The sequence below is a fragment of the Camelus dromedarius genome, chromosome 7 (genome assembly GCF_036321535.1).
Source record: "Camelus dromedarius isolate mCamDro1 chromosome 7, mCamDro1.pat, whole genome shotgun sequence".
Lineage (NCBI taxonomy): Eukaryota > Metazoa > Chordata > Mammalia > Artiodactyla > Camelidae > Camelus > Camelus dromedarius.
Window position 1 is genome coordinate 38,805,589 of NC_087442.1, and position 14,700 is coordinate 38,820,288.

General features: G+C 31.4%; 1 protein-coding gene across 8 annotated transcripts in view; it reads right to left on the reverse strand.

The window, feature by feature from the left end:
• Window positions 1–14,700, reverse strand: part of BBS9 (Bardet-Biedl syndrome 9) — a 383,745-nt gene that overhangs the window by 202,827 nt on the left and 166,218 nt on the right. For all 8 annotated transcript variants that reach the window (XM_064487454.1, XM_064487458.1, XM_064487457.1 and 5 more), the window contains one exon: window positions 12,124–12,264. In XM_064487454.1, coding sequence (XP_064343524.1) covers window positions 12,124–12,264 — 141 coding nt within the window. The remainder of the gene's footprint in view (window positions 1–12,123; window positions 12,265–14,700) is intronic.

Consider the following 14,700-nt stretch of genomic DNA (forward strand, 5'->3'; position numbering starts at 1 on the left):
TGGAAGATTTTTTTTAAAAGAGAGAGAAACACAAATCAAACTCTGAGAAACTAAAACTACAAAATCTGAGACAAAAAATACACTGAGTGGGATTACAAGCACATTACACACTGAAGAAAAAAATAACATGAATGTATAACAATAGAAACCACCCAAAATAAAGCACAAAGAGAAAAAAGAGTGAAGAAACTAAAATAGAGCATCACTGAGCACTAGAACAACCTCAACTGGCAAATATACATATAATGGCAGTCCTTAAAATAAAGAAGGAAAAAAGAGTGGAGACAGAAAAAAAAATTTCAAAAAAATAACAACCAAAATATTTTAAAACTGGACAAAAATTATAAAGCCACAGATCAAAGTATCTTAACAGACACCAAGCACAAGAGAGACAAAAATACAAAACAAACAAATAAAAAAAAAAAGAACTATACCAAGGTATACCAAATTACAACTGCTTAAAGAAAAATATCTTGAAAGCAACCAAAGAAAAATGATACATTACATATAGAGGAATGGCCTTTGTGTTGTCAACCCAACTCCAGAAAACAGTGGAGCAATATCTTTACAATACTGAAAGAAAAATATTGTCAACCTACAATTCTTTACCTACTGAAAATAACTTTTTAAAAAAGGTGAAAAAAATACCTTTTCAGACAAAGAAGGTTGAAAGAATTCATCATCAGTATATCTGCACCAAAAGAAATGTTAAAGAAGTACTTCAAGAAAAAAGAAAATACCAGATGAAAATCCAGTTCTATAGAAAGGAATGAAAAGCAGTGAAAAAGTAGCTTTGTAAGGAAATATATGAGATTATTGTCCTTATTATTATTATCTCTTTAAAAGATAATCACTGTTTAGAGCAAAATTCATAACAATGTATTGCAAAGTTTATAATACATGTAGGTATAAAATATAAGACAATAGCACACAGGCTGGAGGGGAGAGATGGAAGTATACGATCATATGATTCTTACATTATGTGTGAGGCACTATAGTATCACCTAAAAATAGACTGTGATAAGTTAAACATGTTTATGATATCATGCATTCAAGCATTTTTGGCAGGGAAATATTGCTCTTAAGGGTGAAAAAATCAATTCATGGGGCTCAAAAAACTTACTCATTTTATCTATAAAAACAGATATTTATGTAGAATATGAACAGATATGTAGGCTATCCAGGTTATTAAAAATGATTAAGAAAAAAATGTCTCAAATGGCTTTTGGAGGGGAGGAATAATAAAAGAAAGGTTGAAAAACATTGCTACACATTTCAAAGAAACAACTAAATTAACACTAGGTAATATAGGGAATAAAACAACAAAGGAGAAAAAACAGAATCATAAAATACACTCAACATAAAAGAATGTAGAAAAGAAGAAAATGGGGCAAATAAAAAACAAAGAGCAGGTCAGTAGACTTAAAACCAACCATATCAATAATTACATTGAAAGTAAATGGTCTAAACAACCCCAGTAAAAATAGATACTTTTGGATTGCAATTTTTAAAGAGCCAAGACTCAACTGTACACTACCTATAAGAAATCTACTTGAAATATAAAAAAGTAAACAATTTGAAAGTTAAAAAAGAAGATACTATATATAGAAAACCCTAAAAGCTCCTCACAGAAACTACTAGAGCTGATAAAAGAATTTGGCAAGGTAGCAGGATGAAAGATTAACATACAGAAGTCAGTTGCATTTCTTTACACTAACAGTGAAATATCAGGAAAAGAAAGTAAAGCAGCAATCCCTTTTAAAATCACATTCAAAACAGTAAAATACTTAGGAATAAATCTGACCAAAGAGGTGAAAGACTTATACATGGAGAACTACAAAATACTGATTAAGGAAATTAAAGATGATTCAAAGACATGGAAAGATATCCCATGCTCTTGGGCTGAAAGAATTAATATTGTTAAAATGGCCATACTGCCCAAGGCAATCTACAGATTTAATGTGATCCCTATCAAATCACCCATGATATTTTTCACAGAACTAGAACAAATCATCCTAAAATTTATATGGACTCACAAAAGACCCAGAATTGCCAAGCAATGCTGAAGAAAAAAAAATGAAACTGGAGGAATAACCCCACCAAAACTTCAGACAATACTAGAAAGCGACAGTGATCAAAATAGCATGGTATTGTCACAAAAACAGACATATGGATCAATGGAACAGAACAGAGAGCCCAGAAATAAACCCAAAGACCTACGGTCAATTAATCTTCAATAAAAGAGTCAAGAATTACAATGGAGAAGACAGTCCCTTCACCAAGTGATGCTGGGAAAACTGGACAGCAGAATATAAATCAATGAATTTAGAACACTCCCTCACACCATACACAAACATAAACTCAAAATGGCCTAAAGACTTAAATATAAGACAAGACACCATGAACCTCCTAGAAGAAAACACAGGCAAAACACTCTCTGACATAAATCTTAGCAATGCTCTCCTAGGGCAGTCTACCTAGGCAATAGAAAGAAAAGCAAAAATAAACAGATGGACCTAATTAAACTTATAAGCTTTTGCACAGCAAAGGAAACCATAAGTAAAACAAAACGACAACCTATGCAATGGCAGAAAATATGTGCAAATTATGCAACTGACAAAGGTTTAACTTCCAGAATATATAAATAGCTCACACAACTTAATAACAAAAAAAAAGTAAACAACCCAATCCAAAAATGGGCAGATGACCTAAACAAGCAGTTCTCCAATGAAGACATACAAACGACCAGTAGGCATGTGAAAAAACGCTCATCATCGCTAATTATTAGAGAAATGCAAATCAAAACTACAATGAGGTATCACTTCACACCAGTCAGAATGACCATCATTCAAAAGACCACAAACAATAAAAAGGAACCCCCCTATGCTGCTGGTGGGAATGAAGTTTGGTGCAGCCATTATAGAAAACAGTATGGAGATTCCTCAAAAAACTAAAAATAGACTTATCATATGATCTAGCAATCCCACTCCTGGGCATACATCCAGAGGGAACTCTAACTTGAAAAAATACATGCACCCCAATGTTCACAGCAGCACTATACACAATCGCCAGGACATGAAAGCAACCTAAATGTCCCTTAAAATAAAGAAGGAAAAAGGAGTGGAGACAGATGTCCATCAGCAGATGACTGGATAAAGAAGCTGTGGTATATTTATACAATGGAACACTACTCAGCCATAAAAAAGAAGAAAATAATGCCATTTGCAGCAACATGGATGGATCTGGAGATCATCATTCTAAGTGAAGCAAGCCAGAAAGAGAAAGAAAAATACCATATGATATCACTCATATGTGGAATCTGAAAAAAAAAGAAAAGAAAAAGAAAAAGAAAAAAGAGGAGACTAATGAACTCATCTACAAAACAGAAACAGACTCACAGACATACTAAATAATCTTATGGTTACCAAGGGAAAGGGGGTGGGAAGGGATAAATTTGAGAGTTTGAGATTTGCAAATGTTAACCACTACATATAAAAATAGATTAAAAAACAAATTTCTTCAGTATAGCACAGGGAACTATATTCAATATCTTGTAAAAACCTTTGATAAAAAAATATGAAAACACAAATATATGTATAAATATGCATAACTGGGCATTATGCTATACATCAGAAATTGACACATTGTAACTGACTATACTTCAATTTTTTAAAAAATCCTTTGAATAATAAAAAAAGTAAAAGAAGGAAAATACATATATACTATTGTAACGCTAGGCAAACGAAAGTTGGAATAGTTATATTAATATCATACAAAGCAGATTTTAGGCAAAGAATATTAACAAAGACAGAGGCTATTTCATAATAATCAAGAAAGCATTATAATCCTAAACTTTTATGTACCTAAAACAGCTTGAAAATCTATAAAGTAAAAACTTCAGATCTCCCACAACAACAAAAAAAGAAATACATAAATTATAGTTGAAGATTTCAACAACCTACTCTCAGTAATTGACACAAGTAGACAAAAAATCAGTAAGGATATAGAAGATTTAAAAGACTATCAGAAAACTTGCCTTAACTGACATTTATGCAAGATCTCACCCTACAACAGCAGAAAATTCATTAGTTTCAAATGTAGAATATATATAAAGACAGTCCTAGCTTGGGGCCATTAAATAAGTCTCAATAAATTTAAAAGGATTCAAGCCATACAAAATACATTCGCCTACAACAGTGAAATTGAAGACCAAATCAATAGCAAAAGTTCCATGAAAAATCCTCAAGTGTTTGGAAACTATAAAACATATGCCTAAATAACATGAGTCAAAATAGAAATCAAATTGAGAGTTCTAGCTTTGCAGATACTAACTAATACATATAAAACAGATAAACAACAAGTTTATACTGTATAGCATGGGGAACTATATTCAATATTTTGTAGTAACTTTTGGTTAAAAAGAATAGGAAAACGAATATATGTATGTTCCTATATGACTGAAGTATTGTCCTGTACACCAGAAATTGATACATTGTAAACTGACTATACTTCAATAAAATATATTAAACACACACCAAAAAAAAGAAATCAAAGGGGAAATTAAAGTGTTTTTAAAAAATAAACAAATAAGTAAATAAAGTGTTTCAAACTGAATAAAAAGAAAAACACATTTCACAATTTGTAGCTAAAGGTTAAATGCAGTAGTTTGAGGAAATTTTATAGCATTAACCAACTACATTAAAAAGAAGAATAGAAAAGAATAAAATTATGCCATTTGCAACAACAATGGATAGACCTGGAGATCATCATACTAAATGAAGTAAGCCAGAAAGAGAAAGAAAAATACCATACGATATCACTTATATGTGGAATCTTAAAAAAAGGACACAAATGAACTTATTTACAAAACAGAGACAGACTCACAGACATAGAAAACAAACTTACGGTCACCAGAGGGGAAAGGGGGTAGAGAGGGATAAATTGGGAGTATGAGATTTGCAAATTCTAACTACTATATATAAAACAGATAAACAACGTCTTACTGTATAGCACAGAGAACTGGTATTCAATACTTTGTAATAGACTATAATGAAAAAGAACATAAAAAGAAATATATATATATATATGTATAAATGAATCACTATGCTGTACACCAGAAATTAACACAACATTGTAAATCAACTACACTTCAATTTTTTTTGTTGAAATCCCATTTAAAAAAAGAATGGTCTCTTTCATCTTAAGAAAACAGAAGAAAAAGAAAAAACTTAAATCCAAAGTAAGCAGAAAAAAGGAAAATCAGAAGAATTAAAAGTAGTAGAAAACAAAAATAAAAAAAGAAAATTAATGAAAGTAAAAGCTGTTTTTTCAAAAAGAGATAAAATGGATAAACCTGTAATCAATAGATTAGGAGAAACAAACAAACAAACAAGACACAAATCACCAGTATCAGTAATGAGCTGTCATCACTACAGATTCTACAGATATTAAAAGGAAAAAAAAATATTACAAACAACCTTATGTCAATAAATTCGACAACTCAGATGAAATGCATACGTTCCTTGAAAAACAAAAACTAGCAAAACTCACTCAATAAGAAACAGATAACCTGAATAGTCTTATCTCTTTTGAAGAAATTGCATTTGTACTTTAAAAGCTATCCCATACAGAAAAGTCAAGATCTGGAAAACTTGAATTCTTCTAAATATTTGAGCAAGAAATAAAAATTGAAGAGAGGTAAATATTTCCCAACTCATTCCATAAACTCCACATTAATGACACACAATTATAGGGAAGCAAAATTACAGATCAGTATCCCTTGAAAAAATATGTAAAAATTCTAAACTAAAGTTTAGCAAATTAAACCCAACAATATATTGCAAGGACAAGACATCAAGATCAATGCATGATTTATCGAAAGCATGCACAACTGTACTAACATTCAAAAGTTCATGTAATCCACCTATTAACAGACTAAAGAAGAAAATGATATAAAATATCTCAATTGATGTAGAAAAGGCATTGAAAAAACTTAATATCTATTCCTAATTAAATTCCCAGCAAACCTGATATAGAAGGGAACTTCCTCAACCTGGTATAAGACATCTACAAAATACAGCTAAAACATACTAATGCCAAAAGACAGCATATCTGCTCTCATCATTTTCATTCAAAATCATAACAAAGTTTCTAGCCAAGGTAAAAAGCAAGCAAAAATAAACACAGAATCTCCAGATTGGAAAGGAAGAAGTAAAATTGTTTCCACTTGCAGATGACATAATCATCTATGTAGAAAATCTGATTAAATTTACAAAAAAAGCTAGTAGAACCAATAAGTGGTTTAACAATGTTGCATGATACAAGATGAATGCACACAAAAAAACTTGTATTTCTGTACTAGGAAACAACAATATGAAATTGAAATGAAACAATACAATTTGTAATTGCATCAAAATATATAAAATACTTAGGTATAAAACTGACAATGATATATAAGACCTATACACTGAAAACTACAAACTCTTAGTGAGAAAAACAAAATAAGTCCTAAATAAATGAAGATTTCTACTTTCATCTTAAGAAACTAGGATAAGTAGAGCAAATTTTACCATGTTCAATATTGTTAAGATGTTTCTCTCCAAACTGGTTTACAGTATTGTAATCCCAGTTCCAACCAAAATTTCAGCAGGCATTTTTTGGGTAAAAATTGGTAAGCTGCTTCTAAGATTCATGTGAAAATACAAATGATCTAGAACATCCGAGACAATTTTGAAAAAAAAAGAATCAAGTTGGAGAAATTATACTACGTGACTTCTAGACTTATAATATTAATTAAGACACTAAGCTGTTGGTATACAGCAATATTGATGGGCAAAGACAAACAGATCAGTGGAACAAACTGAAGGGAGCAGAAATATAAATATACATTCCAACGGTTTATATAGTCCTATGATATAAAGTCAGATTACTTCAACAACTTTGCAAAGGCAATTCAGTGGAAAAGGATATAGTCTTTTCAAAAGTCGTGCTGGAGTATTAGATAGTCATATGCAAAAACATGGGATTTATCTATATCTCACACTGCACATAAATATCAGCTCAAAACAGATGAGCCCTAAATGTAAAATGTAAAACTAGAAAACTTCTAGATAAATACATACAAGAAAAACTTTGTAACCCTGAGTTAGGCAAAGATTTCTTAGATATAACATTAAATCATAATCCATAAAAAAAAATGATAAATTGGGCTTTATCAAAAAAAAGAACTTCTGCTCTTCCAAAGACATGCCACAGACTGGGAGAAAATATTTGTAAATCACATAATCCAATACAGTAATGAAAGAAGGCAGATAAAAAAAGAGTACATACTAAATAATCCCATTTTATAAAATTCTAGAAAATGCAAAGTAATCTACAGTGACAGAAAGCAAACTAGTGGTTGCCTGGAGATGGGGGATAAAGGATTACAAAGGCGGACAAGGAAGCTTTTTGGGGTGATCGATATTTTCAGCATTGTGATTACAGAGATGGTTTTGATGCAGGAAAACAGATGTGGGGCGTGAGGAGGGCCGTGTCCCAGGCTTCGGTTGAGCCCCTGGGATCTGCCCCGCCAAGTGTGGGTCCTTGGCTTCACGCAGGAAAGAATTCAAGAGAGAGCCACAGTTGAGTAAAGGTAGATTTATTCACAGAGATACATTGAAAGGCAAGAGAAAGGCCACGAGGCATGGGGGTTGCGTGCTCTGAATAAAAGTAGGTACACACTCCAAAGACAGAATGTGGGCCATCTCCAAAGAGGGAGACCGGGGTGGCCACGAGGCACCATGTTGCTGGTTTTTATGGGCTTGGTGGCTTCATATGCTAATAAGTGGAGGGACCAGTCTAAGTAGCCTGGGGAAGGAGGTGGAATTCCCAGGAAGTTTGCCATTTCCCACTCTTTGACAATCTGTGGCTAGCCTTGGGACTGCCATGGTGCCTGTGGGCATGTTATTCATCATGTTAATATATTACAATGGGCATATAATGAAACGGAAGATCTACTAGAAGTTAAATCTCTCATCATCCTGAGCCTCAATGCCTACTGGGGGTTGAATCTTTCACCATTTTGATGTTAATTGCTGTAGCATTCCTTGAATGGCTGTGCCCTGCCCCCTTTCTGTCTCAGTTTCACAGATAAAAACTAACATAAAAACTTATTAAATTATTTACTTTATACATGTATACATAAGTTATACTCCAATAAAGTTGTTTTTTATAAAAAAAAAATTATACCCTGAAGCTGTGTTTGAGAATTAAAGAATGTATTAAAATCTACCAGGAGAGGGGGTAGGGTACAGCTCAATTGCCAGAGTGCCTGCTAAGCATGCATGAGGTCCTGGGTTCAATCCTCAGTACCTCCATTAAAAACAAAATATAAGTAAATAAACCTAATTACCTCCCCCCTCAAACAACAAACAACCTCCCCCTTCAATAACAAAACAAAGAAACAATAAAACTAAAGTTTAAAAAAACATGTACCAGAAGAAAATATAAGTAATTAATTTATAATCTTAAAATAGAGATCATTCTAAGCACAATATGAAAACTTGAAAACAAACAAAAAAAATAAAGCAGTAAATAAAATTAAATTTTAAAATAAATTTCACTATCTAAAAATATAAACCTCATATATTAAAAGAATAAAATTAATTAATCAAAATTACTATGCTAACAAACCATTTAGAAATGCAAATTTTAAAAAGAGATGTCATTTTTCACCTAACCATGTCAAAAATTTAAAAAGATTCAAACCCAGCTGCTACCCTGGGTATGAACCCTGATATTAGGCTTATAACCTGATACAATTATTCCAGAAGTAACTCTGGCATCTGAATAAAGTTTTCAAATGTGCATATCCTTTAACTCAGTCATTTGTTTTCAAGGAATTTCTCCAAAGAGAAACAGAAAAGTATAAAAAAGCTATTTACATGGCACCTGCAAGCAATAGAATATTATGTAATCATTAAAATATAAACTCATTGACAAGGAAAGATAACCATATATTTCAGTACCATGAAAGACTGTTACAATAGCATGCTATTTGTTATTATATTTAAGGAAAACTTTTGTGTAAAATCACCAGTATCATGGCATATACTGAATGTCAGCTAATTTAAAATCTATTCTTAACCTCCTTTTCCCTAGCGCATCTACATTAGTTCTCAGCCCCCTTACCAGCTATAGAGGCCATGTGATGCTATTAACGGCTATTGAGACTTACACAGAAACCTCCTAAAAGCTATGGAAACATGCCTTCCTGATAAAAGTTACAGTCATTCCTATAGCTAACTCCTTCCCCTATCTCCTGCCTTGTGGTCAGTTATGGTGACTTAGGCTGAAGCAGCTATCTCACTGCCACTGAACAAGCCAAATACACTAGAGAATGCACATTGCAAAGAAAGAAAAAAACTGGGTGTTTGACAACATTCACAAACCACTATACCAGCTTCCAGGGCCCACTTTTGGACTTCTCTTTATATGAGACAAATATACATACACATATATTTATATACATTGCTTAATTCACATTTAGCCAGAAGCACTCCAGATAGTTATTTATATATACATATGTAAATTAATATTTTCTATATAGCCATCAAACATATTTAAAGCTTTTTATAATTATAATATCCTCTACTGGCCAGGATTTGCAGTACAAAACACCTCCATTCAAACACTGATGATAGGGTTAAATGATATGGCCCTTTAGGAAATCAATTTCACACTCAATTTCAAAAGCTTTAAAAATATTCTTATCCTTTGTTTCACTTAGTAATTCCACTTTTAGATAGTCATCAAATAAATAATATAAATTTAGGGAAGTATTGCCATAATATATTTACAACATTAATAAACTGAAAACAACATAAATGTCAAAAAATATAATGCTGGTCAAATGATTTTATAGTATAGATTTATCACAGAATATTATGCAATCATTAAAATTATAAAATAAAAATCTAATTATGTAGAAAGGTGCCTCACAACAACATATAAAGTAAAATTCCTTGGGGAGATGAAATGCTTAGAAAAAATATTTTTAAAAGATTAGGAAAATATAACAAAATATAAGTAAATATTGCTAGATGATAGAATTACCAGTTACTTTTGTTTTCTTCTTTTTGGTTACCTATTTCTAAATTCTACATGTCTTTTGTAATAAGAAACATTAAAGTTATTTTAAATATTTTAAATATACAAAAAAAGAACTGAAATAAGTAGGAAGAGATGTAGATTAAAAGCAGTTTTCTTTCTTCTCTATGAAGCTCATTAATTATGTTTATTTCAGTTAAAAAATAAATTTGCAATAGTAACCTTATCTGACATCAGCATATAAAAGTCTTATAAACCTCAAGAGTGAAAAGCACTCATGAAAAGTGAAGAAGTACCAAGAGTACTTATTTTAAGCAATTACAGGATTCCAGCATGTTCAATATGAAAACAAACCCAGGAGCTCAAAAAGAGAACATGCTATATCACATACAATGAATCTTAGGGGAAATTTTTTTAAATTTGTCATTGAGACCCATTTCTAAAATGAGTAAAAAGTAAATATATGCTGATGAGCCTAAGATAACTGTGACATCAAAATACTTGAGTCCAAGCTTTCCTTAGTATTTCTTGTCCAATCCATATCTTACAGAAATTATCTCTCTGGTCAAAATCATTCACTTTTATTCAATCTCTATAGGTTTCAGCCATCTATAGTAAAGATCAACCACTCAGAAACCATAGTCTTAAATATTTTTCAAAGGCATCAATAAATTTGGTGTGTAACATACAATTTCCAAATATACTGTCAGGATAGTATAGGAGACTCAAGGAATTAGTATATTTGTATAAGATGTTATAAAGTTGGTGGCCCTTTCTGCCTTCGTTATAATCCAAATTTGTTCTAAGAAAATTAACTAAGAAGAAAGAGAGGGGAAGGGAATAAGAAACCAAAGGGCACAAAACTATTTGCTAACTATACACACATACACATTCACTCACTCACTCACTCAAACTCAGCTCAAACTAAAGAGCAGATTAATTGTAATAAAGATCATCTTGCAGATTTTTTTGTAAAGGTATATACACACACACACACACACACACGTATATATATATATATATATATATATATATATATATATATACATATATATATACACACACACACACACATATATATATGAATAAAGCTTTTTAAAAACACTTCAAATTAATGAAAAATAAATTTTAAGTACTTTAAGTAGATAATAACACAAAAATTGACTTACTATAAATTTCTAAACCTTGTGGAAAGTACTTTGTATTCTAAATCCTATCCACTAATGCAAGTGTGAGGATGCATCTTATGGTCAACAGTGCTGATTTTTAATGAGGGATTTAAAAGGGTTGATTTAATTCCTAGATTTTTTTTTAGTTCCACCTCATTACCAAGAAAGTTAATAGACGTGACACATCAGAAATCCTGGCTACTAAAGATGTTTTATCTAATCAACACTACTCTTTTCTAAGCTACTCAGAAAGAAAAACCCAACACCTGGATAAAGTCACACCTTCACAAATTACCCCAACTGTTCACTGTGATATTCAAGCTTTATACACGAAGTCCCTTCCAGAGGATCAGAGCCAGAGAATGAACATCGCCCCTTCCAGCTGCTGGAGACAGCAAAACCACAAAAAGTACCTACTTATGAGATTACTTTTCAGGGACATAAGAATATACTTTAAAAAGGTGCATCTCCAAAAACCTACAATAGAGGAATAATAAATATTTATATACTTAGAAAAGGGATATATTCAAAAACCTACAATAAAATGAATAATAAATATTTACATTCCAAGCCAAAAAACTCCACAGTCTAAAAAGAAACATTTGATGTTTTCATTTTTGAATACTTAAGCAAAATAATGATTACAATAATTTTAATCAAACTTAAAAGGTACACTTTATTACTTTGTTGATATATGCTATTCACCTTTGAAAAGGCAAACAAGAAGGAAAAACCCTTGAGGCATTTTTGTATTCTGACTTAACAATTATCTGAAAATTACCCCATCATTACCTGCTGATGAAGGATTCCATTCTAAATTCTTAACATTTTTGATTTTACAGGCATGTTATTTCAAAAGTCCTACCTGGAAAGAGACTGAGAAGACTGACTGGAGATTTGTTGGTTTCAATAGTTAGTTTGTGGCTTGCAGTTTTTGAAGGCTGGCCTGGTAAGCAGACTAATTTCAGGGGAAGTCTAAATTTACATTGGGTAACTCGAGGAATGCCTGAAATAGAAAGAGAGAAACAGAGATTCATAGATTTGACAAATAATTTGACCAAAAAAATTGTGCTACTAATAGTTTAAGTAGCACTATATCTTAGTTTACATGTTTGCTACCTGCCCATTTCATTTAGCATAACTGCAATAACTGGAAAGCATGATCATAATTCATATTTTTATATTATTGTCAACAAGTACAAGGTAAAAATATAATCTTAAAAAGGAGCACAGGTGCAAGCTCTGCCCTTAAAAGTAATACCATATTTTAAAAATCATCACAGTTGAGCACTATATAAAATATTACACAGTTATATTCAATTACTGAACTATCTTTAAGACCTTCAAAGTTCTAGCCCTAATCTAAGGCTGTCAGCTAAAATGAGCAAAGAATATGAAATTTATATCAGAAAGACTCTATAGGACCATAACTAATAATTTCTCTATCTCATAAATTTTTTAATCTTTAGCTTTTTTACTTATTGAAGATTGAAATTACAATGAACAATTTGCAATAAATTATATGAGCATGAAAGGAGAATTTGGTCTACTGACATTCATGTCATTTCACACATTAATATCAAGAATATTATTTTCATATAAATTAAATTTTTCCCAATCCATTTAACTTTACATATCACTGTTAAGCAACATCTTGAAAGTCTTATATAGTCATTCAACTGTCAAATTTTTTCAGAAAGTATACAGGCATACTGAAATAGGTACCTGAATAAATAAGTAGCAATGAAGAGTTTTATGTGAGAATTCAAAGTTTTTAAAAATCATTCCTTTTAATGTTTTGCAAAGAACAAAACCGAAACCAAAGCAAATTAGGCTCTCTACTTATAAATCAAGAAAAGCAATTCTACAACTTTAGTTTTCTCTCCTTTTATACTAGGATTCTATTTTTGACTGAATAAGATAAAAGATAACATACAAAAACATATATCTTTGTAAAGTATTCTAGAGAAATGGAAAACTTTAAGTGTTTTACGCTACTTGATAGATTTACACAATAGTTCCTTTATTTCTTTATAGTGGAGTCAGAGAGCAGCTTTAAAATAGCAAAAGCAGAAGCAGTAAAGTTCAGAGACGTGATCCCAAAGTAGGATTCCTAGAATTAGCAATATGCATTTTGTTAATGCCAATTAGAGTTGTGTGGTTTACTCTACAACCAAGCTGGGAGTACACTTTTCAGTACTACTTATTCACTAGGATAGTGAAAGATCATCAACAATGGCAAGCATATTGATATATGAGGTCAATTAAATACTTTTTCAGAGCATGTGGAGCATATTTGTCATTCTCTTCAACATAATCTATTATCCATCAAATTTTACATAGCTCATTTTTTGCTCATAACCAACAGATGTTAAATTCACTTCTCCTGGAATCCTAGATGCAAATTATAACTGGTGTCTCTTCAGAAAAATCCCAGGGTATTATTTCCTGACATTCTGTAAGGTTTTAGAGGCATGTGTATTTGTACTTTACAATGATGAAATGTTTTGACTCAAAATATTATGGTAACATGATCTAAGCTACTGCTCAAACCACAGCTATCAATATCACCACAAAAAACATTACAAAGCATTATTTTTTCCAACTGCATATATTCCATATATCCCTAAATTATGGAAATATATCTACTAATATGTTTCCTCTGCAATATATAAATTGCAGCCTCAATTAATAGATACAGTCTGGAAAGAACAAGGAAACTGAAACCTATTTCCATTTCCTTCATTTTTAATGAATAGAGTAACAGGGAAAAAAATTGCTTCATCTTCTGACGATTCTGCACATGCACAAAGAGAAGCTATTTTTTATGTACTTTCAATCGAAGTCTGAGCTAACTGTTCTAACAAAGTTTGGCTGTAAATGTTCTTCTAAAACTATACTGCTAAAACTGTGGCTCTACTTCACTTGGACCAAGTACTGATTGAATTTGTGTTAAAAAAAAAACCATGATCAGCAACACTAGCTTTATGTTACTGAGTCCATATATTTGAAGATTATTACTCTAAAATTTCAAGAACCTAGAGCTAAAGAAATTGTTGGTGTATATAAGTTTTCAGAAATTAAAACAAATGGATTGCAAGCACTAATAAACCCAAGAAGGGAAATACATTATAACTCAATTCACAGTTCAGTTAAGTCAGTTAATGACAATATCACACACTAGGACAATGGTCTGCAGTTGTTCAGATTTGTAGAACCCCTCCAGAATTTCTTTTCTCTCCAGTAATTGTAAACCTGTTTCACAGGACATTTGGAAAACATTACTTTGAAAAATGATGACACTCATACTTAATAAAATGATTATGGTTATTTTTTAAATGATGGCAACTTGAAAAGTTTTACCATTAGGGGGAAAAAAGAGAGTATGAAATTCTTTAGAAACCAGTTTAAGGAAACCATATCCTTAAAAAGAAATTTTATA